A 27,979-nucleotide genomic window follows, 5' to 3' on the forward strand; every position below is an offset into this window, starting at 1 on the left:
TACAATAATTATACTCCACATAGACTAACCACACAGCAACACAAATTACCTTATAGCCATAAAGAAAGTAGAAATCAATACAGTAAAACCTCGTTAATCCAGACCCCGATAAGCCAGACTTGAAAAAAAGTGAAGGAATACATTCCAAACTATCCCAACGGAATATAGACATGTACTTCAAACCAACTTCCACAGCAAGAGTTTCGAGTGATGCTGAGCCAGGTCCGTCGGGCACATCATCATAATGTGGGTATCGCGTATGTACGTACTGCATTGTCGTATTTAATTACTGTACTGTATAGTGTATTTAGACCTATACCCTTTAAATACACCATAATAAACGTGTTATGTTGCTATAAACGGAGTTTCAATGCACTTTCTACTGTTCTTTTAGGTTATTTCAGTTAATTCGGACTTTCGTTAAACCGGTCAACTTAACCCCCTCCATTAGTCCGGATTAACGATGTTTTACTGTAGTACCAAATGTGCATATCGAACTTTTTGTTGAAGAGCATTTTTTTGTTAAGAGTTGCGTTTGTACATAAGAAACTGTTGTGCGTGTGTGTGTGGGGGGCTTGGTGCTAAAAACAAAATCGACAACATTTCTTTCCCCTTTGGATTCCTTACGCGTTCGAAAGTTGCTGCACAGATTGTTGTTTGCGAGTAACTTAGAAGAATAATAGCATTTGCCTAAAGTGGAGGGAGGACCGCCCCAAATTCCATTATCGTCCCTGACATTGAAATCTCTAGTTATGCTTCTGCAGAGAACACTAAATAACAACCAACACCATATGAACTTGTAACAACAATTTTCAATCAATAAGCCTTTGTAATAACATGTGTGGATGAGAGTATAAATAGAAGAATTTTTACGTCGATGGTTCTCTGACAATGTAGAGGCTGAACATTGTCAATCTACTTGTAATCAAGGCGTTCTGGGTTCGATTCCCGGTTTGGCACACAGGGAGCGGTTCTTTCAAGTAATTATTTGATTTTTGTTCTTTAGCGTCGCTTTTCTTCCACTTTTGGCTATCGCAGATTCGCAACGATGAAGGTAATTGATGATATGATGAAATTGGTAAAGAACAACCATGCCCAGGTCGGTATTCGACCCCGAACTCTGGCGTCGTATTGCGCTGTACTAACTACTCCGCCACGGAGGTGGGCATAGAGAGAGTCGTTCAAATCCCAATTTTAAATGTAAGCCCAGTCCCAATTATAATAAGTAGAGTGAAATGATTTTAATTTTGAGACGAATCATTAACGAGAAAAAAATATTGGTGTGTGAAAGAAAGAAAGAAAGGTTTGTAGTTATTCACCAGTTCGCTTATTTTTTTTCAATATGAACGCTGCTTCATGAAAAACAAACAGCGCCTCACGGTCATTCTTCACATTTTTTTTACTCTTAGAGTTTAATATAATGGAGTTGGATACGCTGCTCAACAACATTGGCAGATGTGCGAGCGTACTGCAGACGCTATCGTAGACTCGCTTCGGTCCTTCGGATAGCTCTCTACTTGTATTATTGGTCTGGCCAGCGAGCCTGCGCGCTTCTCGTCGCTCGTGCATGAGGTTTTGTTATATCGATAGTGAGATCGTCTGTGTCAGGCGGTGTTTTTCGCGGTGTGTGTATTGTGGAATTTTGGTATTTATCTGAAGAGATAAAGCAAGGTGCGTGCATCAGTATTAGTCATTTTTCTAAATATTAGAAATCCAGTTCTGGAATAGTTTGCCTTTTGTTTCTGCAAGTCGAGGAGTGAGTTCTTAACCACATGTTTATCCGTCGCAAGTGTGTTGTGTGTACATTGATTCTCAAGACTGTCATTCTCCTCCCGTGTTGTGTGCAGTTTTGACTTGTGTGTCGTAGTGCTGTGTTTGTAATAGAGAGCATGCATTAATTGATGACACGCAATTGTTTTGGCTCAGTTGCTCACGTTTTGAGTTAGAAGTGACCGAAGTTTTATTTTTTTTCTTTTGTTTTCTAGTATATTGTTTGCATTAAACAATTATCTGAGAGCAACATTTAATAGTCGTTGTTCTTGTTTGCAGAGTCGTCCGTGCGATCATCTATTTGCAGAGCCCCAATTGCTGGGGTTCACCCATTGGATTTTTCGCGACATTGAATTTATGCTCCTGGAGGCCGGCGTACCCGCCTAAACGGAGACATGAATATATTCATTATGTGGTGGAGCCTTGGGCTTCTCCTGCTGCTTGCTTGTTCAGGTAAGTTCATGAATAAATTAATAATATTCTTTATTAATAATTCATGTCAAAATTAATAATGACTAGTGAAATCCAGTAATTAGCAAAAGAAGAAAAATCGTAAGGTACTAGTATCCTTATTATAAACAACATGATCGATAATATTAGCTGGTCTCGAAATGTTATGAGACATTAATCGTAGAAACTCATGGCATTGTTGCTTATAAACAGTGTATTCTTCCTGTTCAGACAGGGCGATTTTTTTCGTCTTTCGATGGCGCCAGATACTTGGGAGGTGCCCGGGCATGACACATACGAGAGTAGGCGAAGAAAGTCACTCGGGAAGATAGATCGTGATAGGGTGGGCCGAATTTTCTGTAGCCTGACAAATCCTATTTGAAGAACTGTCATTTGTCTTACATTATACATGCTAAACATATTGTATAGAAGAGTGAGGGGACAATGCAGTGTTCAGTATAATTAAATGATATATGTTTCACACAATGAAATGGTAGGAATGTTTTAACATTCGTTCATTGAATGAAATATGTCAAGGCCAAACGTAAAGGCTAAAACAAATATAAATAAAAATGTGTAAAGGACCCTAAAAATAAGCACTTAGCCCCCCAAAAATATTTTTAGTGCTAATTTGATAATCATTCTGCATACTGCGAACGTGACGTAAGGATCCAGCAAATAGTATATTTCCACAACGTGTTTTCGCTTCTTCATCCTCCATTTGGGAGTTGTCGGAGTACGCCAGGCAGGTCGATATCGAGGGGTAGTACGCTCTGCAGCTTGAGGAGCCTGAGATCGAGTCTGCGAGAGGCCAACGAACTAATGGAAGGCCGACAGCTGATAGAGCACTGCGAGGATATTTTAGGAATAGTTCATTTGTGTACATACTCATGTTAGCGGTTTCGCACACTGGACTTTTACTACACGCATTCGTTCATACTCGGCCGTACACGTATGACGGCGAAAGTTTACTTTAAATATGTGATCCGACAGCTCTCCCATTGACATTCATCATCAAGGTCACAAGGAAGAAATATTATTTACACATGATATATTTCTTTCTTCACGACAGACTAGAAGTCTGCAACGTAACTCTTACATGTAAAATTTTGAATATAGCCTTCATGGCAATAAAAATGATTGATTTCCTTTATTTTACTTCGCTTTTTGTGCCACTTTTGGCTAATTTGTGAAGATGGGGATGATATGATGAAATTGATGAATGGACACTCACAAACATCCATGCCCAGACCGGGATTCGAACCCGGGACTCTTGGCGTCGTAGCGCGATGTGCTAACCACTCTACCATGGCAATAAGAAATGACGTTATGTTAAATATATGTACGTATATGTGTGTATTGAATTGAATTAAAATGAATCTATTTAAGTTTTATATAAAGCTATATATAATTTTGGCCTCTCCGATGGCGTAGCGGTTATGCTGCCATGTTATAACTAAGGGGTCTCGGTGTTCGATTCCTGATGGTGATTCGGATAGGCTACCTACCATCTTCAGTCTCGATCTGGACAACCTAAAATATATATATACACATATTATGTGCATAAATTGGATTTAAAACAGACGGACATTTAAAGACCGAGTAGGCTAACCAGATAAAACAGTAGGATTCCAATAAATTCTTGTTATATAGGGTGTTTATTTTTAGAGTGATAGAACTTTGAATTGAAATAAAACACATAAAAAATTAAGTTTGAAGCCAATTGTGTTTTTATTTGAAAGATAACTTTCTGACATTTACTTTTTGAAAATAATTTCCGGCATATGAACCGGATTTGATCAGTCCAATTTTGAACCACTTTTTCAAGTAATTGGGGACGTGTGTCGTTAATAACACGAGTTATGTTGGCTTCCAAAGCGTCAATTGTTGCTGGTTTATCAGCATAAACCAGAGACTTTACATATCCCCAAAGAAAATAATCCAGTGGCGTTAGGTCACATGATCTTGCTGGCCAAATCACTGACAGCACCGATATTTCCGAAGTGCTCTATACGTTTGGCGAACAGAACATTGATTTTGGAAATATATTTCCACAATTTGTAAACGTTGTTGCGGCGTCAGTCTTTCCATGATCATTTGCCAATGCTCACTGATATGAAATGACAAAACAACATGTCATCAAAACAAAACAAATGACAGCTATCCCAACGAAAGTTCTATCACTCTTAAAAAAACAACAAATTATAGTTTGATTATTTCTATGTAATTTCGCAAGTTCACTTTTTTTCCTACATGAGAGTGTGCATGAGTATAATTCCAAACGCTACAATTTCATATATTCACAATTCTGCGATATTGGACTCACAAACTTAAAATCCACCGCCTCGTTGCTTGAGCACAATAAGTAATCTACTCATGAGCTTGCCACCGAAGATCGCTGGTTCGGCTCCAGGCCTTCTTCTTGCAATTCGTCTGAGCATCATTCATCACCATCCAATAGCAGAAGAAAAACCAAGAGAAGAAAGAGAAATGCAAAAATTAATACGAATAATAATAATTGGCTACTGCATTTATTTAAATAACTTCAAAGATTACGCTTGTCATGTAAAGTATGATAATGTGTAACATTTTTAAAGTTCCTCACCTTAAGGTAAAATGGAAGCCACATTGTACAAGTGATCATTATGTAGGTAAACAAGCTCTTGTGCATAACGAAGTTTGGGGGCGAAAATACTCTTGTTGTAGGCATCCCAAATATTTTAATGGGAGCTTCTCTGGCAGCTTTTCAGAATTCTTTCCATCCCTAATTATCTTCTCGTGTGGAGTTCATGCAACGTTGTTGTTGTTCAATTAGAAAATAAGACGTTTATTATGACACGTGCAGATGCTTTCCAGTTCATTAAAGGCAGGCGAGATCTTCGTTTCTGAATGTAGCCAATTCTTCACTGGCTTACATTAGCATGTTGGCATGGTAAGGCGTGTTCGAAATCTGGTAGTTGTAACAAAAACGGTTGAGTTCATTTTATGAACATAAATGGTAATCGGGACGGTACCTACAGTTTAAAGTGGGATCCGAACCATTATGTATCTCCATCAGTGATCGAACCCGTTATACCCTTGTTTACAAGGCTACCACGTTACCACTGCATCATCGGGAAGGCCCTGGTAGATGCGACAATCATGCCAGCGATTTGATGTACCGGTATTATTTGCGCACTATACTGAAATAAAACAAAATGACAAGCTATGGTTACGTACATGGTATCTTATGTTTATCATTGCCTTATTTAGTTGAGATATTACTTGCCGTGATGTTAGCGTATTTCTGTACGAAGTCAGGGGTTATACAGTGCTTTTCACAGTCAAATCGTCCGTTGAGCGACGACTAGCGCGCCGAGCAGTGAAATGCACTGTAGGTTAGATGAAGGAATTTGTCCCATTATCCAGGTCCAAATTTATATGTGCAGACAGTGGCATACCCAAAGGGGGGGGGGTCGTGGAGATCATAATTTCGCCCAGTATTCCTTAAGAAAACAACAAAAAAAAACAAAGGCAGCATAAAATGGCAAAATGACCCCTCCTTTCGAAAATCCGGGACACGCCACTCTATTCGAATAACGTCATCGTGAGGCCTTTTATTTACAATTCCAGTTATAACTTTTACACTATTTTGGTTGTCAAATTCCAGTCTTGTTCCACAAGGCTCGATATCAATGCATTTTCTGCGTGAAACATAAATGTATAATATTTATAATGGCAGTAACAATTGATCAAAATGTACATTTTACTAATTACTGCGAACAACAGACCCAGTAGGACAGTAGCATGCGAGCTTGGAGAACAGTCTTGTTTTAGACTTTTTATTTCCTGATGTCACCTGAAGTTCCAAGCCTTTTTTTTCTTCAGGTACGGAGAAGTGGGGAGAGGCGTGAGTTCTTGTTAGCCATCCAGCACACCTCTGCTTATTTCCAATTCATATCATTCCCTTTGTAATGTATATAGCCGCGGTCGTTGTTGGTTTCTTGCTGTCAGAACTCTTCGAAAGTTGTGACAGGCGATTGTGCTGTGCAAAGCATAAGGCCGTGAAACACGAAACCAGAAAATATTTCCGAACTTTCAGCATTAGCGTCTGGGTTACGCCTCTAAGAATATTTTAATATTGTAGAAAATAATAAGAATATCTTGCTGCCAGACATAAGAGTAGTTGACGTCGTGGAGTAGTTGGTTAGTGCACCGGATGTATTAAAATCAGAGGTCTGTCGCAGGTTCGATTCCCACCACCACCGGCAAAAGAAATTTCACCTGAAGACGAGAGGAGATGTTCTTTCTCGAAACGTAGTGTTAGAATACATGTAGTTTAAAGCACTAGAGAATGGATAATGTTCATTTAACATTACATATATTACATAATTTTACCGGGGTTCGGATAGTTTGACACCTGACGTTTTGCCACCAAAATCGTAAAAGCGGACATTTTGACACCAAGAAGGCGGACGTTTTGCCAGCAAAGTAAAATTGTAACTAACCAATATTATCCCACAATGAATGTGCAATGTATTCATGAAGCACAACCCAAATTTGAATTTTATTTGTTGTTGCATTTATATTTCTGAAAGCGTAATGCAGTTTACTTGTCACAATTAAATTTAAAAACATGTTTTCGTTTACGATTCCAGCCTTCTGTTAGATTATTGGTTGGGTTAGGATTTTTATATTATATAGATTATTATGATTATTTATATTTACCTTGGTATCTGGTGTCGGCGCCCCTTTAAATTGTTGGCAGCTCGTTTCTGGCATTCCCATCTTATCCAAAAGTTTTTGTTGTCTGTGCGTGGTTTGAAAGGAGTCGTTTGGTGGAGCATCTCTGGGCGCCTATTTCCTGCGTGCTGGAGAACCAAGAGGTATATCCCACCAGGCTGCGCGATCCCCTTTCTCCTTGTTACAATATTTCATGGATTCTTCGCCGCAGAATTTGAGTTATTTTTAACCGACGGAATCCGAACGGCTAGCCTGTTGCAAGCTGCGGAGTAGCTAGTCAATAACAAAGGGATCCTTCTCTTCGAATTCTCTATTGGAACCGTGCCTCGACTTGCCGGCAGCCTCGGTTGAACGTCTATTTACAATCGTGGTTTTGGAAGTGGAACATGTGCTAATGCAACACACGCATCAACATCATGCTTACCTTATTTGGACAATGTTAGAACCAACCAATGTAAGGTTTCTAAACATTTATTCCTGTCTTTAACCCTGGAGAGTAATATATAGTCAGTAGAAAATTGTCGTTGTTTTAGAATAATTAAAACACCCTAAAATTTATGTAAGTCTAGTCGGTAGGGCGTCTGACTGCCACGCGAGAGACTCTGCTTCGATTCCCGGGGTGGGTGATAAGGCCGGAATTTTTCCTGCCTTGTTCCCTCATAAAGCGGCTCTGGGGGGTGGTGCTGATCACATCACCTCCAAAATGTTTCCCGCTCACGTATTATGTTCCTCAAATTGTGGAGAAATATTTTCAAATGTTAAAATCATTCGAAAAATGTCGCAGAAAATGGAGGAAAGTTGTGTTATCCTAATAAATTTGCAGAGAAAATTTCAAATACGATACATTTCACAATTGCTCTCCCCTTAAAAATGTATTAAGTTTAATATATTTTTTGTTGGTCACGACTTCTTTGTGTTTTCTTCCTATCTATTTTTACCCACATTTCTTTCTATCCTGATTTTAGTTACTTTTTCTTGTCGGCAGTTTGCATCTTACCCCCCTGGGTTTAGGTCGTTTCATGTTATCAGTTTCTCCGTGCATGACTTTGCATCCTTGCTTTTGGGCTCAACTCGTGTACTTGTTTCTCCTAATGGACCACATGCTTTTTCTTATCACGTGTTTTTTTTCACGGCTGCGTCATTTCTTTGTTACCATGCGTGGGATGAATCTAGTTTGAAATTAAAAGTTGGTTTATTTTGCGCACGCCTGCATCCAGTACTCTTAGAATGCGCAGCATCAAGTGACATGTAAAGGAATCCCCGATCGGTGCTTTAAAAGAAACTGGTTCTCTGCGTCCTAAGCAAAACTTCCACTCGTAGAAATTACTATTCACGAGACATGCCCGTTATTCTTCAAGTTCAAGACCGCCTTTCTTGATCGCTGGGAAAGCAAAGCCTCTCGGCCGACTCTTTTGGAAAGCTTGGAAAGTGTCAATTGATCTGGGAGCAGCTGGAAGGTTGGGCCCAGGCAAGAGTAGCAACTGCTTCAATGAATGCTGTCTTATAGCCCAGCCAGTGTGATGATGAGTGCTCCTGTCTCGTATTTAAGATATCAGAGCCGTAGGTAGGGGAGGGCAGGGATGTCACTTTTGACACTGATGCAGAGAACAACTAAAATAGAGAATAGGCTGGAAGAGAGTAAACGTCGTGGCCCCCTGTGAAAGTATATGCATCCTATTACATAATAATATTATTGTTTGCAGTGCAATAGATCAAACCGCTTTCTTGCGTGCGGGATCCCGTGTAGTCAAATGGTTAGCGCTCTCGCCTTTGGTGCGAGTGGTCCCGGGTTCGATTTCCGGTGGGAGTCCCAACAATTTAGGCGTTTACGCACCGTCGTGAGTAAAATTGGGAAGCGACTTGAAAAGATGAAGTATAATAGGGGCTCCGGTCTCTAAAGTCTGAAAAGAGCGGCGATGGGACTCGATTCGCTGGTCACGCGTTACCTAATGAACAAGGCGCTCTGGTAGGCCCTTAAATGGCTGTTGAGCATGTATTTTAGTTTTACTTCAGTAAAAAACGTACCCGGAATTTGGCTGGTAAAAGTCCCACATCGGAGGTATCGAGAATTCATTTTGTCCGTAGAATGACAGCACTGTACTGAATGACCACGCAGAGGGGTAGAGTAATCTATCCATCAGTGTGTGCACAGCAGCTGTTTACGTTAGTTGTGTTGACGAGTGTCCTGCGATTTGCGGAATGGAGACAAATATCGAGCAATGAATTTGATTGAAATTTTGTGTTGTCAACGGACTGTCTTGTGCTGAATCGTTGAAAATGCTACAAAAGGCCTTTGGTGATTCGTGTCTGTCGAAAACACAAGCGTATGCATGGTACAGTGTCTCTCAAAAGTTTTAGGACAACGACATTTTAAACTAGGCAACCCAATTTACACAAGGCGTTGGTGGGTTGCGTGTAGAGTTAGGCTCAATTTCAGGGTTGCCACATGCACATTAGATATTTATAAAATACGCGTAAGAAAGAAATCCAAGTATTATTGCATAAAACTAGAAAAAATTAGTATTAGATTTGTTGCAATACTCTCAGAAAGAAAGAATGTCGATTTTCTAGAATTTCATTGTTGATGAGTCTGCACAAAGGAAAAGAGGAGAGAGGAAACGAAAGGGAACAAAGGAGAGGAGAAAAGAGAAAACGAAAAGAGAAGAGGAAAAGTAAAGAAGGGAAGAAAATAGAGGACAGGGGAAGTGGATAGGAGAAGTAATGAGAAGAAGGAAAAAGATGCGAGGAGAGATGAGGAAAATGGAGCAAAGAGGAGAGAAGAGAGGAAGGAAAGCGAGGTGATAGAAGAGGAGGAAAGGAGTTTGGAGAGGAGAGGAGGAGACGAGAAGATGGGAGTGGAGAGTAGAGTAAAAGAGAGACAAAGAGAAGAACGAAAAGAAGAGGAGAACAGTGCCGTGGAGTCGGAAATATAAGACAGGAGAGGAGATAAGAGGAGTGGAGAAGAGTGGGATGGAGACAAGAGGCGAGAAAAGTAGGGATGGCGGTATGAGATAAAAGTAGAGGAGAAGGAGGGGAGAGAAGAAGGAGAAGTTAAGAACAGAAGGGACTGGAGACGAGAGGAGAGAAGGGGTAGTTGCAGAAAATACGTCTCGGCGTCAAGAACTGATGCATTGATAGAATTATCGACATGAAACATTCAATAACATTTTATAATGTATTGGAGAATGTATTAGATCGGTGCAAAATTCGTTTTGGCCGAGTTCAGAGCAAGATAAAATCTTCCACGTAAGATCTTTGATTTCACCTGCGATTATACCACTAAAAACATGAATGTAATTTTCATATTTATAAGAATTACCCAACTTTTCTCCTCTTCTCGGTTCGTTGAAATGGAGATTTTGTTATTTAACATTTCCCTTCCCACAATCGTTAATTCCAAACTGAATCATTCCGTATCACACAGCGTGGACAATGAACGCAATGGGATATATCTAAAACTTACGAAAAGTTTCTGCCACCAGAGGGATTTGAACTTACGACCATCAGATTGACAATCCTTAACGGTAACCACTACCTCACAAGCTTTCGCTCCTGAACACAGGTAGAAGGAGCTGACCAATGTAAAATGCAGATCCAACTCTCCTCCTACATGTCATGTGCAAAGAATACTTGTTTGTAACAAAGAATACTTGTTTGTAACAAAGAAAACTAAGGTAATACGACTCGGTGAAAACATTTAATGGAAAATTGCACATGATGAGAACTTTTCAGTCGATATTTGTGGAGGTATCTTTGCATTGAACTCGAGTGGAAAAAGGGGCAATATTAGTATGACCTGAATTGCCACAAATATAAATGGTTATTACATTAATATTTGTCAATGTCTTTGAAGCAGAACACAATTATCCTTAGAGTATCATAATTAAAGATCTGATACTTGAAAATATATCTTTGAACGTGTGTCAATTAATTAATTTTTTTAGCGAATTCCAGATGTAGAACGTAGTAGAAGGAGAATTAAAAAAGAGAACACCTCGTAAGGAGGAATTAACCTGGGACCGATAGCAGGCCAATCGAGAACACTAACCACTACACCACGCCCTTACCTTCCGTTGAATCAACAATGTTTAAGTATTCTGTTCCTCCAATATTGTAAATGTCCTTGGATATACATGTAGTTGAACTTTTACTTTAATTTTGAATTGTTTCTTGTAGTATAGCAGCTATCTTCGAGAATATATTTTCGAAGTGATGAAGAAAAACAAGAATATCGGTAGTTGTTGTGAAAATGCGAGTTACTTCTTCTAACTTATTATGTTGATTAGACATTATTAATGGAAAATATCTTGAGTCTTGAACATTGCAGGGCGATGTTCTCTTCCTGTGATACTGCAACATACGAAATGCTTGTTTTCTGACGCAAGTCTCGTGTCCAGAACAGTCTTATGAAATGTATTTGCTGTTGCGTATGGTAACACGAAATAATTACAGCGTTTGCAAAAACGTTTGCGAACTGCCAAATGTGCGAGACGTTATACGTTAACAGGCGGAAAATTGTTTTGATAAAATCACATCACATTTGACAGTGTTAGTCAATAGAGAGTCGTGGAACAGTGTGTTAAGGTGCTGGATTAAATCCTTCTTATTTTTCTATTTCGAAGCACAACAATTTTTAAGGTAGAACAACAGTCGTTCCGTTCCGCTCTTTATTTCTTATAAATTCTTACACATTCCTTTAATTCATTTAAATAATAAATAAAAATATTGCTTGCTTTTCTGTCATTGGCCTAGACAGTGGAATTTTGCGTGAAAAGTTCCTGAAAGCTCAGATTCGTTATACCGTTTATTGACAATCGTGAACTTTTCGTTTAATAGATAATACTTGGTTTTATACGACGGGAGAACATTGGTCGAATTTCCTTTCTTGCTCTTTTGAGAGAATATATACTTCTACAGTAGCAATCGTGTTCGGGAACGGTTAAAAGAATGACTTCGTATTCAAAGGCAGATAAGCTTGGTAGCTAGCTTGCTCGCGTTCATGAGTCACGCTTCACAAGGCCGCTTCTTACCTATCGCAAAACACTGTCCGTCTATGCATAGTGTCTGCACCCAGCAAGTTACAAGTGACCAGAGTCGAATTTTAAAGAGAATCTGAAGAATAATAGATTTCATCAATGGCGGCTAGAGGGACACTAGCTCAACATGTAATAAGTAATGATTCCTGGCAAACAAAAATTCTTATTGAATAAATATTCGGATAGTAATATGTGCTTTATCGTGTAACATGTAAGATGCTTATTGGGATTACCGCGTAGTAGGGCAACCGATCCATGAAAAACAAAATAAAACTGAATAAATATTTTTTTAAATTTATTTTTCTTCATTCCCTTGTTTTTCTTATTTTAATAAATAATAACGCATGGCTCAACAGTTCTCGAAGGGCCTTGGCCTATCTCCCGACTGCCAGTCTCCCTCCCACAATCTTTGCTAGTGATCTTCAACCAGATGGGGTGATGTGGGGTCAGCATGTCGAACCCTCAACCACTATGGTGGTTATTGACTTGATGTTTACATTTTCGTTCCTGATCGGCATGGGCGGGACCCTACTTCTGGTTTTGAAAGAGTAACATGGATTATAAAGATGTAAGGGTAATATCTTGCAGAAAAGACGACAATCATTGCGTGGCTGTTGGTTACAATATGAGGTCGAGAACGAATAATTTTTCTCAAATATCTGTGAATCTTTTTTCGACAGACCAGATACGAAAACTCGGTGGATTCAGGCAGTAATGCAAAAAGACTGTGAACCACGACATGAGAAAGTAGGCCCTAGACACGTCACTTCATCACCGTTAAATAAACCCAATGAAATTTTAAGTGTTTTAAAATTATAATATGTTGGCATAACAAATTTAGAAGATGTAAATTTTTAGAACCATGCATGTTTTTAGCTGTGGAAGAAAGAACAATTAAGAGAGCTGTGTTCTAGTAGATACACAATGTCGAAAAATTATCCATTCTGATATAATCAGAGTACATTTCAGCTTTTTTTTTGTTTTCAGTACACTTTATGCACAGTAAGGCAATTAGGGACTCAACCTACAGATTTAAAGTGGCCACATTGTGCCTCCACAGGTATCGAATCCTGGGACACCTTGATTACAAGGCAGCGACGTTACAGCTACGCCATCGGGAGGCTTCGAAGTATTTGAATTTTTATAAATAATGTAAGCTTTAATTCAACCTGCTGAATCCTCAAACTTCCTGCATATTCGTATCATGAGTGGAATTGCCTGTTTTTTTTTTCGTTTTCGTGAAATTAAAAATCAACTGGCATAGCTATATATGTGAATGATTAATTAAAATGATAATAAGAAAGAATGAGAAGTGACCAAATATAAATTAGAACCAACTTAAAATACACGTTTATGTAAAATTTGATCTGTGGTTTTATTAATTAGAAATAAAATGTTCACTTTATAACTATTAGACTAAGTAGAATATCTTTGTTTTTCATCGGTGTATTTAATCTTCCTTGTACCTTTAAGAATTTATTATTATTTACTTCTTTTTTAATATAAAAAATCTGTTACTTAATTTATAAGCGAATGGACTTTCTTGTTTAATGTATATACCAACGAAACCATTGGGTTCGATACCCGGTGGAGGCACATAGTGGTTCGGATTCCACTTTAAACTGTAGATCCAGTCCCTATTAGCCTTACTGTGCACAAAGTGGACTTAAAACATCAACTCAAAACAAAAAAAACAAAAAAAACAAGAAAAACTAAACCATTGGTAGAGGATCAACATTGTCTCAGAAAAGATTACTATTGTTCCATAAATCTTCATCCAATGGCTCCGGGAACTGGTCAATTTCTTCGAGGTATCTTTAATTCTCTGCCACTTAAAAATTTAATGTGATCCATTTCGTATCCGCTCCTTTTTAACAAAGTAAGCTCGAAGAAAATCTGTTTTCCACTTGTTTATATTGGAAACTTGGTCAAACCGGAAGTTCCTTTATCGCCTTCGATAATCGAATTGTCTGATCGACTATTTTTTGCTTACCCAGGAACATCCCCCATAGGAGATTTACGAGACCGGGTTACGTTACTCACTGGTAATTCCCCAATTTCGTCAGATGGTGGGTTGCCACCGGTCCTATACATAGGCCGAGAACCCAAAGGCTGAACCCAGGCGGACTCGAACACATGCCGTCCGCAGTCGGAGTCCAAAGCACAGCGCCTTAGACCGCACGATCGCGGAGGAGGAATTTTCTTATTTTACTTTTGGCTAATCGCGAGGATGAGGATGAATAATGAATAGAAAAATAAAAAGGTCACGCACAAAGAACAGGACGGGTCTTCAACCTCTTAGGTGACGAGTTCAAGCACTAAATATGAGGATTTCAACCATAGACCTCAATTTTTTTAAAAAATATAAACAAAATGACTTTTTACACTAAACTTCTTATCAAGGTCTAAATAGTTTGTAACTGTGAAACTACCCCCTGAATGCAAATTGACAACATTTTTCTTTCATGCGAGTAAGAATTAAATGTGTGGCACACAGGGATACTTCTTGCGAAAACAATTAACTGTGCCCTGTCCCAGCATGTCTGGAGCAAAGCCGCGCATAGCGGAAGAGAAGGGGAAAGAGGGGAAGGTGGATCGAGTGGACAGAGCGAGGTAGTATACGCTGCTGGAAAGGCTGGTAACAGCAGTGGATCTCCTCTCTCCACGCAATTCCGTTCATCACATGTGTTCATTGCTGCTCAGATACTTGTTTTGTTCACTTGCTCCAGAGATAGATGGGGCAGAGTGTAGTTCGCATACATGTAGCAAGTAAGGCAACTTATCTCAGAATGAAAATTCCACAGTTTTTTCAAACGTTTGTTTCAGCAATGATGACTGGACACGGATCACACATAATCCCTTGCCAAAATCTAGCGGTCTAAAATCATTTGAAAACTTGAATGTATCTCTTTACAGATTCCAAGTTATAAGGAACTATTTCGTAGATGTTCACGTAACCGTTATAAAATTACAAATAAAATATATTCACAACCTTAGATATACTAATACAAAGAAAGAAATCCAGAGTAAGATTTCAAATGCATGTGTATGAAGTAATTATAGAAGTACAGAGCAATATGAGAGTATTGAACTTTTTTTTGCAGGTAAACGATTACAATATTGAGGCGACAGAATAATTAAAAATTGTTTCTCCAAGTGAAACTTAGTGTGTTGGTTAGAGTTCTTGAGAGCATTGTAAGCGGTCCGAGGTTCGATCCTCCATACGAAGTGTTCTTTCTTCTTATTTTAAAAAATATTTCTCCTTCTATTAAACAAGAGCATGGCAACATTCGTTGTAATAATAGTGTATAGTGGCTAGATTGTCCTGCAACTGGAATTTACTAAAAAAAATAAACAAATAAATGAATTGACCAAAGGGATATTTTCAGGTATCAGATCTTGAATTATGATACTCTAAGGATAATTGTGTTCTGCTTCAAAGACATTGACAAATATTAATGTAGTAATCATTTATACTTGTGGCAATTCAGGTCATACTAATATTGCCCCTTTTTCCACTCGAGTTCAATGCAAAGATACCTCCATAAATATCGACTGAAAAGTTCTCATCATGTGCAATTTTCCATTAAATGTTTTCACCGAGTCGTATTACCTTAGTTTTCTTTGTTACAAACAAGTATTCTTTGCACATGACATGTAGGAGGAGAGTTGGATCTGCATTTTACATTGGTCAGCTCCTTCTACCTGTGTTCAGGAGCGAAAGCTTGTGAGGTAGTGGTTACCGTTAAGGATTGTCAATCGGATGGTCGTAAGTTCAAATCCCTCTGGTGGCAGAAACTTTTCGTAAGTTTTAGATATATCCCATTGCGTTCATTGTCCACGCTGTGTGAAACGGAATGATTCAGTTTGGAATTAACGATTGTGGGAAGGGAAATGTTAAATAACAAAATCTCCATTTCAACGAACCGAGAAGAGGAGAAAAGTTGGGTAATTCTTATAAATATGAAAATTACATTCATGTTTTTAGTGGTATAATCGCAGGTGAAATCAAAGATCTTACGTGGAAGATTTTATCTTGCTCTGAACTCGGCCAAAACGAATTTTACACCGATCTAATACATTCTCCAATACATTATAAAAGGTTATTGAATGTTTCATGTCGATAATTCTATCAATGCATCAGTTCTTGACGCCGAGACGTATTTTCTGCAACTACCCCTTCTCTCCTCTCGTCTCCAGTCCCTTCTGTTCTTAACTTCTCCTTCTTCTCTCCCCTCCTTCTCCTCTACTTTTATCTCATACCGCCATCCCTACTTTTCTCGCCTCTTGTCTCCATCCCACTCTTCTCCACTCCTCTTATCTCCTCTCCTGTCTTATATTTCCGACTCCACGGCACTGTTCTCCTCTTCTTTTCGTTCTTCTCTTTGTCTCTCTTTTACTCTACTCTCCACTCCCATCTTCTCGTCTCCTCCTCTCCTCTCCAAACTCCTTTCCTCCTCTTCTATCACCTCGCTTTCCTTCCTCTCTTCTCTCCTGTTTGCTTCATTTTCCTCATCTCTCCTCGCATCTTTTTCCTTCTCCTCATTACTTCTCCTATCCACTTCCCCTGTCCTCTATTTTCTTCCCTTCTTTACTTTTCCTCTTCTCTTTTCGTTTTCTCTTTTCTCCTCTCCTTTGTTCCCTTTCGTTTCCTCTCTCCTCTTTTCCTTTGTGCAGACTCATCAACAATGAAATTCTAGAAAATCGACGTTCTTTCTTTCTGAGAGTATTGCAACAAATCTAATACTGATTTTTTCTAGTTTTATGCAATAATACTTGGATTTCTTTCTTACGCGTATTTTATAAATATCTAATGTGCATGTGGCAACCCTGAAATTGAGCCTAACTCTACACGCAACCCACCAACGCCTTGTGTAAATTGGGTTGCCTAATTTAAAATGTCGTTGTCCTAAAACTTTTGAGAGACACTGTACAAGGCTTTCAAAGAATGCAGAGAAGATGTTGCTGATTTGCCCCGTTCTGGTCGACCTTCCACGTCGACGACTGACGAAAACGTCGGAAGAATCAGGACAATGGTGCTTAAAAACCAGCGCGTGAGTGTGAGAGAGGTGGCTCGTGAACTTGGCATATCACACATGTCGGTTAACAACATTTTGACTATATGTGTTAGGCATGAAACGCGTCGCGGCACGAATTGTTCCGAAGGAGCTGAATTTCCTGCAAAAAGCACATCGTAGGGATGTTGCTGAAGACATGATTTCGTGAGCCTTTAGGGACTCAACCTTCATGAAACACATCATAACTGGTGATGAGACATAGGTGTATGAGTATGACATGCAAATTATCGGAATGGCGCTTCGAAAATGAACCAAAACCAAAAAAACCTCGCCAAAGTTGCTCAAAAATTAGGGTCATGCTCATTGTTTTCTTCGATTATCGTGGTGTTGTGCACTCAGAATTCCTTCCAGCGGAACAATCTGTGAATAAAGAGTTTTATGTGACCGTTATGAGGCGTCTGCGTGAGAATGTTCGCCGGAAAAGACCAGAGTTATGGAAAAACAATTATTGGATTTTGGATTTTGTACCAAGATAATGCGTCGTCGCACACGTCGACTCTTGTTCGCGAGTTTTTGTCCAAAAACTCAACACATTCTCGCCCAAGCCCCATATTCTCCAGATATGGCTCCGTCGGGGAAGGCATTCTGAATCAATTGAATCCATTAAAATAAATTCGCAGAAGGAACTCAGGGCGATACCGTCTTCTGCGTTTGAAAAGTGTTTTGAAGACTGGGTTAAGCGTTGGCATATGTGTGTTGCATCTTATGGGGCCTATTTTGAAGGCGACAAAATAAATGTTCATGATTAACCAAGTATTTTGTGTTTTATTCACAAATTCCGGGTACTTTTTGTACGTAGTAGTATAAGTTAAAGTTAAATGTTTAAAATTTTGTCGCAATTTATTTTTAAGTACACTTTATGCTCAGATAGACTAATCGGGAAAGGACATAATTAATGTGCAACTTGCCTCCACCGGGGATCGAAACCGGAACACTTTGATTACATTGTGGGTATACAAAGTATCGAGTAACGAGTGTAGAGACCTTTTGAAAATCGGAAACGGCCAGAATCAGGAAATACGAGTGTTTTTTATGAAGTAGTTATGAAGATATTAAGAATTCGTGTTCTCTTCATGACAAAAAAAACTTCCTTTGTCCCATAATCGTACCGTTGCTCCTAATAGACTTGCCGACATGCAGCAGCCAGTCACTACGTACACTATCAACAAGAGAGAAAAGTCATTACAACCATATGTAGGGCGACTTTTGCGCCACCCTATATATTGTCTTGTGTCTGAACTACAACCCACTTTTGCTCGCGATTGTACGTTCATTTGGTTAACACGCGTGAGTGCAATGTTGGTCTTTCGTTTTGTGTATTTCGCAGAAGCTGGAAACCCCTTCCTTAACAACTGCTAACCGCTTCCATCCTCTCTCGGATGTAATTACACATCTTGAGATTTCCAAGAGTAGCCGCCGTGCGTGCTTCAAATGATGCAATTTTCCTCTCTCAAAAATGGGGGCCATTCAGGCGACATTACGAGGTTAGCGTCTGCTGTTCTTGGGAACAGGACGAGTGCTCTTCAGGCGTCTTATGATGATTTAATGTCGAGTTTTTCTCAGAATTCCCTGGCGAAATCGTTCACTTTGAACGTTTCGTGCTTAACTACAGTACTTCTACAGTACTTGTAAACAAAGGAATGACAAACTGAAGCTTTGCATGGTGGCAACTATTTGATCTTTACCATCATTTGTGAGGGTTAGAATGCGCGCCTGGCTAATTGTGCTTGTCGTAAAGAGAACAATTCATCGTTTTTATTAGAGTAACACGAATATTCATATCCGTCACGAATATATAATAATAATAAATAGATATGGGTGAACTTTTTCTAAAATACTCATTGTATTTTCGTGCGTGTGGAGAGAGGGGAAGGATGTGAGGCGCGCAGCTGCATGTATTTATTCTGGTGTGCATCCTGAAAAGGGCATCATTGCATTCTACTGAGATTCTGGCGAGGCTCCCATCAGCTTGAACAGAGATCTCGACGAAGTTCTATCATAGGAATAGAAATAAATTAGATCACCAGCTTTAGGAATGTCCAAGAAGGGACTGTAAACCCAGGGTTAGACTGCTTGTGTTTGTAATCTCTCCCAAGACACACACAATCGAAAAAAAATGGCTCGCTTGGCGAACCAACAAGTGGATTAATTTGGAAGTATTGTGCGTCTTGATGGTTTTCATGAGGGCGCCTTTTTCTTCAAGCCTTAGCTAGACGATAGTACGTATATTATCCTATTGCTAAATAGAATGAGAACATGTTCCCGACTTTTCCTCGTCACTGTACAATGTAGAAGATGGCCGTAAGAACGTGCTCTAAATGCAAAAATAGATAAATGAATAATGTTAGCTACAGTGGCGGCGATTGGGTTCCACAACTAGGGGGTCAAGGACAGTTTACTTTCCCTTGGTAGATAAAGTTCAGTATAGTGCGGGGGCAAAAGTTCCAATAAGTGGTGGGGGATACAGCCCCCCTAATTGTCGCCACTGTGTTAGCATGTTGACTGAACGATCTTGCCAGCGAAAATTCCAAGTCCTGTCCTGGGCATGATTGTTTTATTACGATTCTCCCTTCATCAGTTTCATCTAATCACCATCCATCATTGTCGCAATTAGCGAAAATGGTAGAAATGCGATGTAAAATAAGACAAATACATAATGTTACGAAATAATCCGGCCTGAAAGGGTGACTTTTGCAGACTATCTACTACGCTAGAACGGAGGGTGAATGTAAGCCGGTGTACTTGCTGGTCGTGTGACTAACGTGGAAGACGGTTGCGTGCGGGGACCCTGGTGGGGTATCAATCATGAAGGATGACGTCATCAGTCGGCTGGAGGGAGGAGGCAGAACAGAGGAAATGCTCATCCCGCCCTTAAGAATTCAAACGTCGCTCAATATTGCACTGCAATCTCCTGCCCCGCCACCTTCGCCTGATGGTTTATTCATCACATGGGGCATTGGCTGCGCACATCCCTTGCAACGTCATCTTCTGTGCGCGTCTTCCTGTCGTTCTTACTTGTGCAGAAGTCCTCGTCACATTTTGCCGCCTTTTATTAAGTTAGCCTATTACAACAGCAGTTATCGTAACGGTTCCAAAACACCATGTGCTTAGCCCAAAATCCAGCCTTGCAACCAACTCCCATATAGGTGGGTTTCATGTGACGTCAGGATTCGCACCGCCGCCATGTTTGCGGCAAAGCTGTTTGTCGTCTGCAAGGAAATACCTACCACGCAACGTTCGTTACACCTGCGCCAAATGCACGTTTGTTGTTAATACTGTGTAAACGTTGGTAACATTGCATAAAAATGCAACGAAAAGGCCAACTCTAGTTCACCTGTGTTTATTTACTTGAACCAGCTACATGGAATCAGTTTGTTTTCGTATTTATTAGTGGTTTGGATTCTGCTTGAAATTGCAGTAAGTAACCTATGTTTCACGCTCGGGGTGGGAGAAAGTGGTCATCAACGACCTTGAGTACAGATTAACTGAAAATTCCAAGACTCGGCGATTATCTTCTTATGTTTCTTTTTAATGTTTGTTCAAGCGCAGTAATTTGAAATGTTGAGTTGTTCAAAAACAGTAATTTCATTCCTTGCTTTAACGATTTTTAATTTGGGATATTCAGGCCTCAGTGACAGAGTGGTTGGCACAACGTACTACGATGCTAGGGGTCCCGGATTCGAATCTCGGTCTTGGCATGACTGATCTTAACGACTAGCCAAATATAGCAGAAAAACGAAGTAAAATATACCAAATAAATCAATCAATTTGAGATACTTTGATATATCATTAATATGTTTTAACCAAGCAGTGCTTATTTCTGACAGTACGCAAAACCTACTACCGGCACCTTTTCTCATGAATAGAATAACAATTAATAACAGTTTGTGTTAATGAATGAAATATAAATAATCAAGAAAAAGCTTGCAATTATCAAGATGAATTTAACTTTGAATGTTATCATTTTTATCGTCAAACTTATCAGCACCTTTCTACCAAATAAAACAATAACATGGAAACGCTGCTTGCAAGTATGATAAAAAACACCAGTTCAATCCATTTGTACTAAAAGTCACAGAGAAATGCGACATATGAACGAACTTACCTGAAAAGAAATGTTCACCCCACCGCCCTGTATTGTTTGCTTTGTTCATTAATGTTGGCACGATTTATTCTCTCCATGTCGGCGTATTCTTAATCAACAATCGGAAAATTCTGTGCCGTGAATTGCACCTTCTGTTATTTCTCAGAAAATTCTAGAATAAACATGAGTACCTGTTAGACCTAAACAACCCAATATTGCATACAGTATGCCATCGTAAACAATGTTCAAATCTCCCGCCCGCCCGCTTGAATTCCGAATGTTTACAAGAACCACGCCACAATCATGGCTGCTCGATCCCACAGTGCAACAGTTTGTGACGTAGGTGAAACACACCTATAGGGTATACAAGCCTGAATTAACCCAGCTATGCAGTATAAGTTCTTGTTGTCTTTTATGGAAAGGCGCGTTTTCGTCGATTTGTATATTAAATGTTCCATGCAGTAACTTTGCCAGGGCCCAGGAAACCTTATTCGTCAGCCTATTCTAGCGCCAGAATATCTATGCGATCTATACTCCAGCACAGGGGTGCCCACGCAGGGGATTCACGACGCGCGTGCGTCATGAGAATTTTTTGGGGGGACAAGAATTTATACCAATTCTACGAACTTCGCACAAAAATGGGGGGATCGTTCCTTTGATTGACTTATTGATTTTTAGTAATGGTTATTATGTACAGTTTTTCTACATACCTGTGGGTGATCGCGGCGATGGGGTTGAAATGAAACTCCACCTCTTATACCTTTAGAATCGGGTTGGAAGGAGGGGGGACGTGCTGTGCTGTTGGCATTAATACAAGCTTAGTCAAGCAGACAAACTGTTAAGAGTAAGGTTCAGTACCCTAACAACGGCAGTTAGCCTGAGCAGTTTTGTACGCTTTATGTTAGCAAACATGGAAGTAGGCCTAAAGTATCTAAAGTAAACATATATTGCTTAAATATGCCTAAATTATATTGTTCCGCAAATTTTGTCTGGCCAAAATAATTTGAGTAAATAATTCGGCATAATGGGGGGAGGGCAAGGGAAATAATCTACTTTTGGGGGGTGTGCGTCATATACGCCTTGGAGGGGGGGATGGGCACCCCTGCTCCAGCACAGGAGTCTATGGAGCAAGCGAACGGAGACAAGTCCTCTGCATAAGTAGTGAGTCGAGAGAGATCGATGCCGGCCTCCGTGGTGAAATGGTTAACACAGCGCGCTACAACAGGAGGGATCCCGGGTTCGAATCCCAGCCTGGGCACGTGTGTCCCTTCATCAATTTCATTGTATCATCAGTCATCCTCATCTTCGCGAGTTGTCAAAAGTGGCAGAAATGCGAATTAAAATAAACCAAGCCAAATCAATCGATAGGACTCGACCAACGAACTCTTGAGATGAAATGGAAATTCATGAACCTACCAGTCGTTTGCAGCAGCGCGCACCACTTTGCTCCACAGATTCCTGGGCCTTACTATTCATTCGACACTAGCGCCACTGCTTCAAGACCATAGCTACAAATATAGTGGCGGATCAGTAAGTAATTGATGATGTCAGCTACCTGGAGTGAGTAGTCCTATGTTCCAAGATAGATTGTCCCATCATTCTTTTCATTGGGTCATCATCATTAGAGCTCGGATTTTTAGGTTCTAAAACGTGTGTTTTTAGGTTCCTAAAATAGGCTCGAAAAATCCTAAAATACGTTCGATGAACCCTAAAGTAGGTTCGAAAAATCCTAAAATAGGTCCTAAAAATCTTGTTAGGCTCGAAAATCTTGAAGTCGGTTAAAAAAACTTAAAATAGTTCAAAATTTCTGAAAAATGCTGATTAGGTATAGTCACCGGCAATGAAAATTGGACACCTATATCCTGAAATACGCACTCCCTTGCATAACGTTGTGTGGCGGTGGCAAAACTTACCATTGGAAATTTGCTATTAAAATCAACTCTTCGCCGTATAGTTAGGAAACAATCTTTTTTCATGTTATCCACAGTCAATCTCCACAATTTTGTCTGTGACTATCACAGACAAAAAATAATAAATATAATCTTTCAACAAAAACATAGTCACTGGTGCAAACTTCAATGTTGAAATGTTAGTTTGCAAGGCGTGAATGCCACAAAGCACCGAAGTGACGTGAAAGTAAGCAAGACAACACAGATCAGACAACTTTGGATTGTACAGGTAACAGTGGCACCAGGCATTTTGCTTTGTTTAGAACTTTGAAATATCACCATGGACTTGGAGGAAGGGAAATCGACAGAGATTACGTTTCAAGCATGTTCGTCATTGAATTTTTTCGTGACAAAACAAAGCAAATGCCTCTGTGCAACATAAAATCGTGTAAAACCTTTAAAAATATATAAAACCTAAAAAAAAAGGCTTGATTTAGGTGCATAAACCTAAAATAGGTTCTAACAAGCAAAATAGGTTTTTTAGGCACTATAAAACTTCACCAGTTGCTGCATTTTTTTTAATGAAACGCTGACATAACTTATTATTTCTTACATACCTGTAAAGGAAAAAAAAAGTAGGTTAAAAACCTAAAATCCGAGGCCTAGTCATCATTGACCATCGTCGCGATTAACCAAAGAAGTAGAAATGCTATGTAAGATATTCGAAATAGAATAAAGAGCGAGTAAAGGTTCCATAGCAGTTGTAAAATATATCATAGCAAACATTATATTTGTGCACTGTGCATATTACGCGTATTTAGAAAGATTAAAGAAAAACAAACAAAAATCTTCACTTGGTTCTGTTAACGTTGTGATACTTGCGAGTGAGAACAATTCAGCGTATAATTTTTCAAACCGCATCAACATACATTGACTTTGTTTTGAGGGGCAATCATGGGACATTTTAGATTCTTTCGTTTTTCACTCTTTTTAGAAAATCCCCCTCCTAAGTATTCTTCTTGGAGCCAATCTCGTTTGTGAATCAAAACTTGGAACATAAACCACATTGGACCTGCTCATGCTTATAGAACTGTTAAAGGAGAAATTTGCAATTGCTGATTTTTCGCCCATAATGTTTGTGAGAGTGACGCTTATATATGACAAATGACGGAACGAATGTCGCGCATACACGTGACATGCCAAGGTGTTATCAACCAATAGGAATGGTAGTATTGGACTTCCAAGGCCTCACACCGCTTAACCTTCTTACGATGTGGGGTATCTCTTTATCAGTGCATAATTCTGCTCCTGACTCTCAAACGTATCAACGTGGTTAAAAATATTAAGTATTCTACCACTAGAGGCAATTTCCAATATGGGATTTGTTTCGGAGTATGTATAAGAAACACGGGCACAAAATTTTCACAGACCTTCTGCCTGCGTGATGCAGATCTTATTCTTCTGAAATACATTTCAGGAACAAAATGTTTCAGGACTTGTGTGGGCTGAAAAAAATATGTAGGCGCATAAGTGTGCGATTATATACATATCAAAATAAATCCCACAGTGTAAATGACCCTTTATAGTAGCGTGTCATCTTTTGCGTGTCAAGAAAGTTTGAAAAAAAAAAAAAAAATTCCTCTGCGTGTAATGTATCCACGATAAGCAATTACTTTACTCTACACATGGACGTCCATAAGAAGTCTTCCAGAAAAGAACTGGAATTACTTTTTCCGGGAAGAACAAGCAGGGCATTTTCCCTGAAAACAGTGCAGTCCGTTCAAAAAGAAAAGAAAAATTATGTCCCTGAGATGACTTGTACCAGCCATACTTGTAATTGTCAGTCCACTATAACAGACAACTGTGATGAAATGAAATATGTGTGAAATACGAGTATACATATAATTTTAGGCTGACATTTATTTTCAACTCTCCCCCTCTTTCAAACTCCCATACCCCTACAGGATTTCAACATTTTAAACAAAATACAGGGTGACCATAAATGATCACCTTGATTATAATATGTTATGACACAGCACAAAGCTCAGTACATAAACCTTATATTAATCTGATAAAAGTCAGAAAAACGATTTAAATCATCTGAACATTCTCTTCAGAAACTGATGGTCTCAAAGGGTGCTTTCTCCCTTGTGATTCAGTGTCTAAAAAAGTTTGTTATTTGTGATCTTGTCTTCATATCAGGAGGCTTCCTTCTATAGCATTCGCTGCACAGTAATCGGAGATTTTGTTTCTGCAAGCGTGCACTTTAGCCATTTTTATGGAAATTCAGCATCAGCAAAGTGAGCGATAGTACTCCCAGTGGCGAAAGAAGTACGCACAACATAAGACTGTCCAAGTTTACTTCAATAACTTTCATCGCTAAAATATTAGTATCTTCTTAATCAGCTAATAATTTTTGGACACACTGTATAAAAAGAAGTGAATATATTTATATAGAACACAATGTTGAGGGGGGGGGGAATGTGTTCAATATAATATGGGAGAGTGAGAATAATTAATTTTGGGGGAAATTTTCGTGAGAAAGTTTCTAATTATAATCTAATTTAATATAATTCATGTTATGTAATAATGAGAACCTCTCTTTATAACTTAAATTAAAGATTTATTCTGGCTGTATATTCCATGACAAAAGTATGTATATAGGAAGCAAGTAGTATTCAAGGACTTGGAAATGTAAACATGCAAAGTCAATGTGGATCCAATTCGATTGTTGTCCTTGATTAAGCCAGACGAGCGTCTACTATCCCTCATGGAAGATTAGGCTACAGCGCAAGTGATTTGTGCTGCCAAGAATGTCTCCAATGAGCCAACGCATTAGGGAGATCCTGAACTTCCGTTTCTTAGTGGCACACTTGGCGATGTCACCATCCCAAGAACGCCCTGATCTGCGAGCTTTCGTCGTGAGGTGTGTTTGTGTTGGCATCCAACTCGATTATTCACACAGTATAAATAAGGAACGTAATCTACCATGTAGGTAAACAGGATATTCGCCTAGACAATGAATTTCCGTCTGAGATGCAATTTTCAAATTTCACACTTACACCATTCTAAAGAGTTTATGTGTTAAAATATCCCAGAGCAAGAATTTACATCTGTGTTCATGGCCCGACAAAGGAACTTCATCTAACTGGCTGACTCAAGCCAGTTTCAACGTACTGCCCAATCACACCACCTGCTTTTCCTATAATGTTGCAACATCGCAGTTCAGTGTTGCCACTTGAACACAAATTTCCCTTGCATTTGATCGGATTTTTTCTGTTTTTTTCGGCCTTTTTTTGGATAATCGAGACGAAAATTTTCCTTGGAGCAGGGAAATTGAAGGAGAAGTTTAGGTGAAAAGAGAAATATCTTGAACATTTCAGGGACATTTTCATTAAAGTTTCGTTTTATACTAAATGAATTAGTAAAATAATTTTAAACGTTAATATGATAATAGGAAAATATTAATAATTTTCCCAAGCGCCAAATTTAAAATATTTAGTTGCGTTTGTGGTACAAAAGCGCGACAACGTAAACAATGATGTTCACACTTCATCTATATTATAGTCAAGCTAAATGAAGTGTGAACATCATTGTTTACGTTGTCGCGCTTTTGTACCACAAACGCAACTAAATATTTTAAATTTGGCGCTTGGGAAAATTATTAATATTTTCCTATTATCATATTAACGTTTAAAATTATTTTACTAATTCATTTAGTATAAAACGAAACTTTAATGAAAATTTTGACATTTCATGCACATATTTTTAGCAGAGTGTAGAATTTGCTATAAAAAGTTCGTTATTCCCTGATTTCCATCCATTCAAAAAGTGTTCCCCTGTGCTTAGCACCATGCCATGAAGGCGTATATGGGGTGTGGGGGTAACGCCCCACACTTTCTTGATCCGGTCGTGAGTGGGGTTGATGTGATCAGCATCACGCCCCTGACCGCTTTTACCCCCCCCCCCCCAGGGTTTCCCCCAGGTAGCCATGTCATTTTACGCTGGGTGGCGCCGGGGCCACTTCCAACGTTAGAAAAGTTCCCGGATTTCAACCGGCCGGGGATCGAACCCGGGACCTTTAGCATGGTAGTCAGACGCGTTACCGACTTTTTTTCTCTTTAATTAAGGAAAGCCCCTATGCGGAAGCTTCCCTCATCACACTTCATTTACTCATATCATTGTGTTGTGGAAAGAATGTTAAGTTGACTCCAATAAACATTGAGATGAATTGAATTTTTAATCAATCTGGATTTATTATTACTCCTCGTCGAATAACATGGGTACCTGGGGGAAACCCTGGGGGGTAAAGGCGGTCAGGGGCGTGATGCTGATCACATCACCCCCACTCACGACCGGATCAAGAAAGTGTGGGGCGTTACCCTCACACCCCCTATACGCCTTCATGGCGTGGTGCTATGCACAGGGGAACACTTTACTTCTTTTTTTTTTCTTTTTCCTGTAAATAGTGGAAATCAATGTATCTCATTCATATTTCAATTTCAGGACTTTTCAGGACAGACAATCACAAACATCCATGTCTGAGCCAGGATTCGAACCCGGGACCCCTGCCGTCGTAGCGCGATGTGCTAACCACTCAGACACAGGGGCCGACTGAGCCACCGCGGCCTCCATTCAATAAGCAATAATATTTCGATGATTCAGTGGAAATAATATTACTCATTCTATAACTACAGCAAATAATAATAATAATAGTTGATAAAGTTTTGTGAATGCTATTTAAATTTTCCTTGCATAAAAGGAAAATTTCGACAAGAAAGGGAACATTTTAATGCTGGTTGAGGCAACATTGGTTCAGTCAAGTACCGTCATGCTGGAAAGATTGAAGTCAGATTTACACCGAGTCGATATTAGAAAATTGGTTAGTTGCTAACGTCAGTATTTCAAGTTTTACATAGGTGATAGTTCATATTGTTCCCGTTTCATTTC

General features: G+C 39.3%; 1 protein-coding gene across 47 annotated transcripts in view; it reads left to right on the forward strand.

The window, feature by feature from the left end:
• Window positions 1–1,553: 1,553 nt before the first annotated feature.
• The window catches only part of Dscam1 (Down syndrome cell adhesion molecule 1), a 426,431-nt gene continuing 400,005 nt past the window's right edge, over window positions 1,554–27,979 (forward strand). For all 47 annotated transcript variants that reach the window (XM_083125269.1, XM_083125286.1, XM_083125279.1 and 44 more), the window contains exons 1-2: window positions 1,554–1,671; window positions 2,050–2,223. In XM_083125269.1, the coding sequence (XP_082981395.1) occupies window positions 2,166–2,223 (58 nt within the window). In that variant the 5' untranslated portion in view covers window positions 1,554–1,671; window positions 2,050–2,165. The remainder of the gene's footprint in view (window positions 1,672–2,049; window positions 2,224–27,979) is intronic.

This window comes from Lepisma saccharinum, chromosome 7, assembly GCF_977018435.1.
Source record: "Lepisma saccharinum chromosome 7, izLepSacc3.1, whole genome shotgun sequence".
NCBI lineage: Eukaryota > Metazoa > Arthropoda > Insecta > Zygentoma > Lepismatidae > Lepisma > Lepisma saccharinum.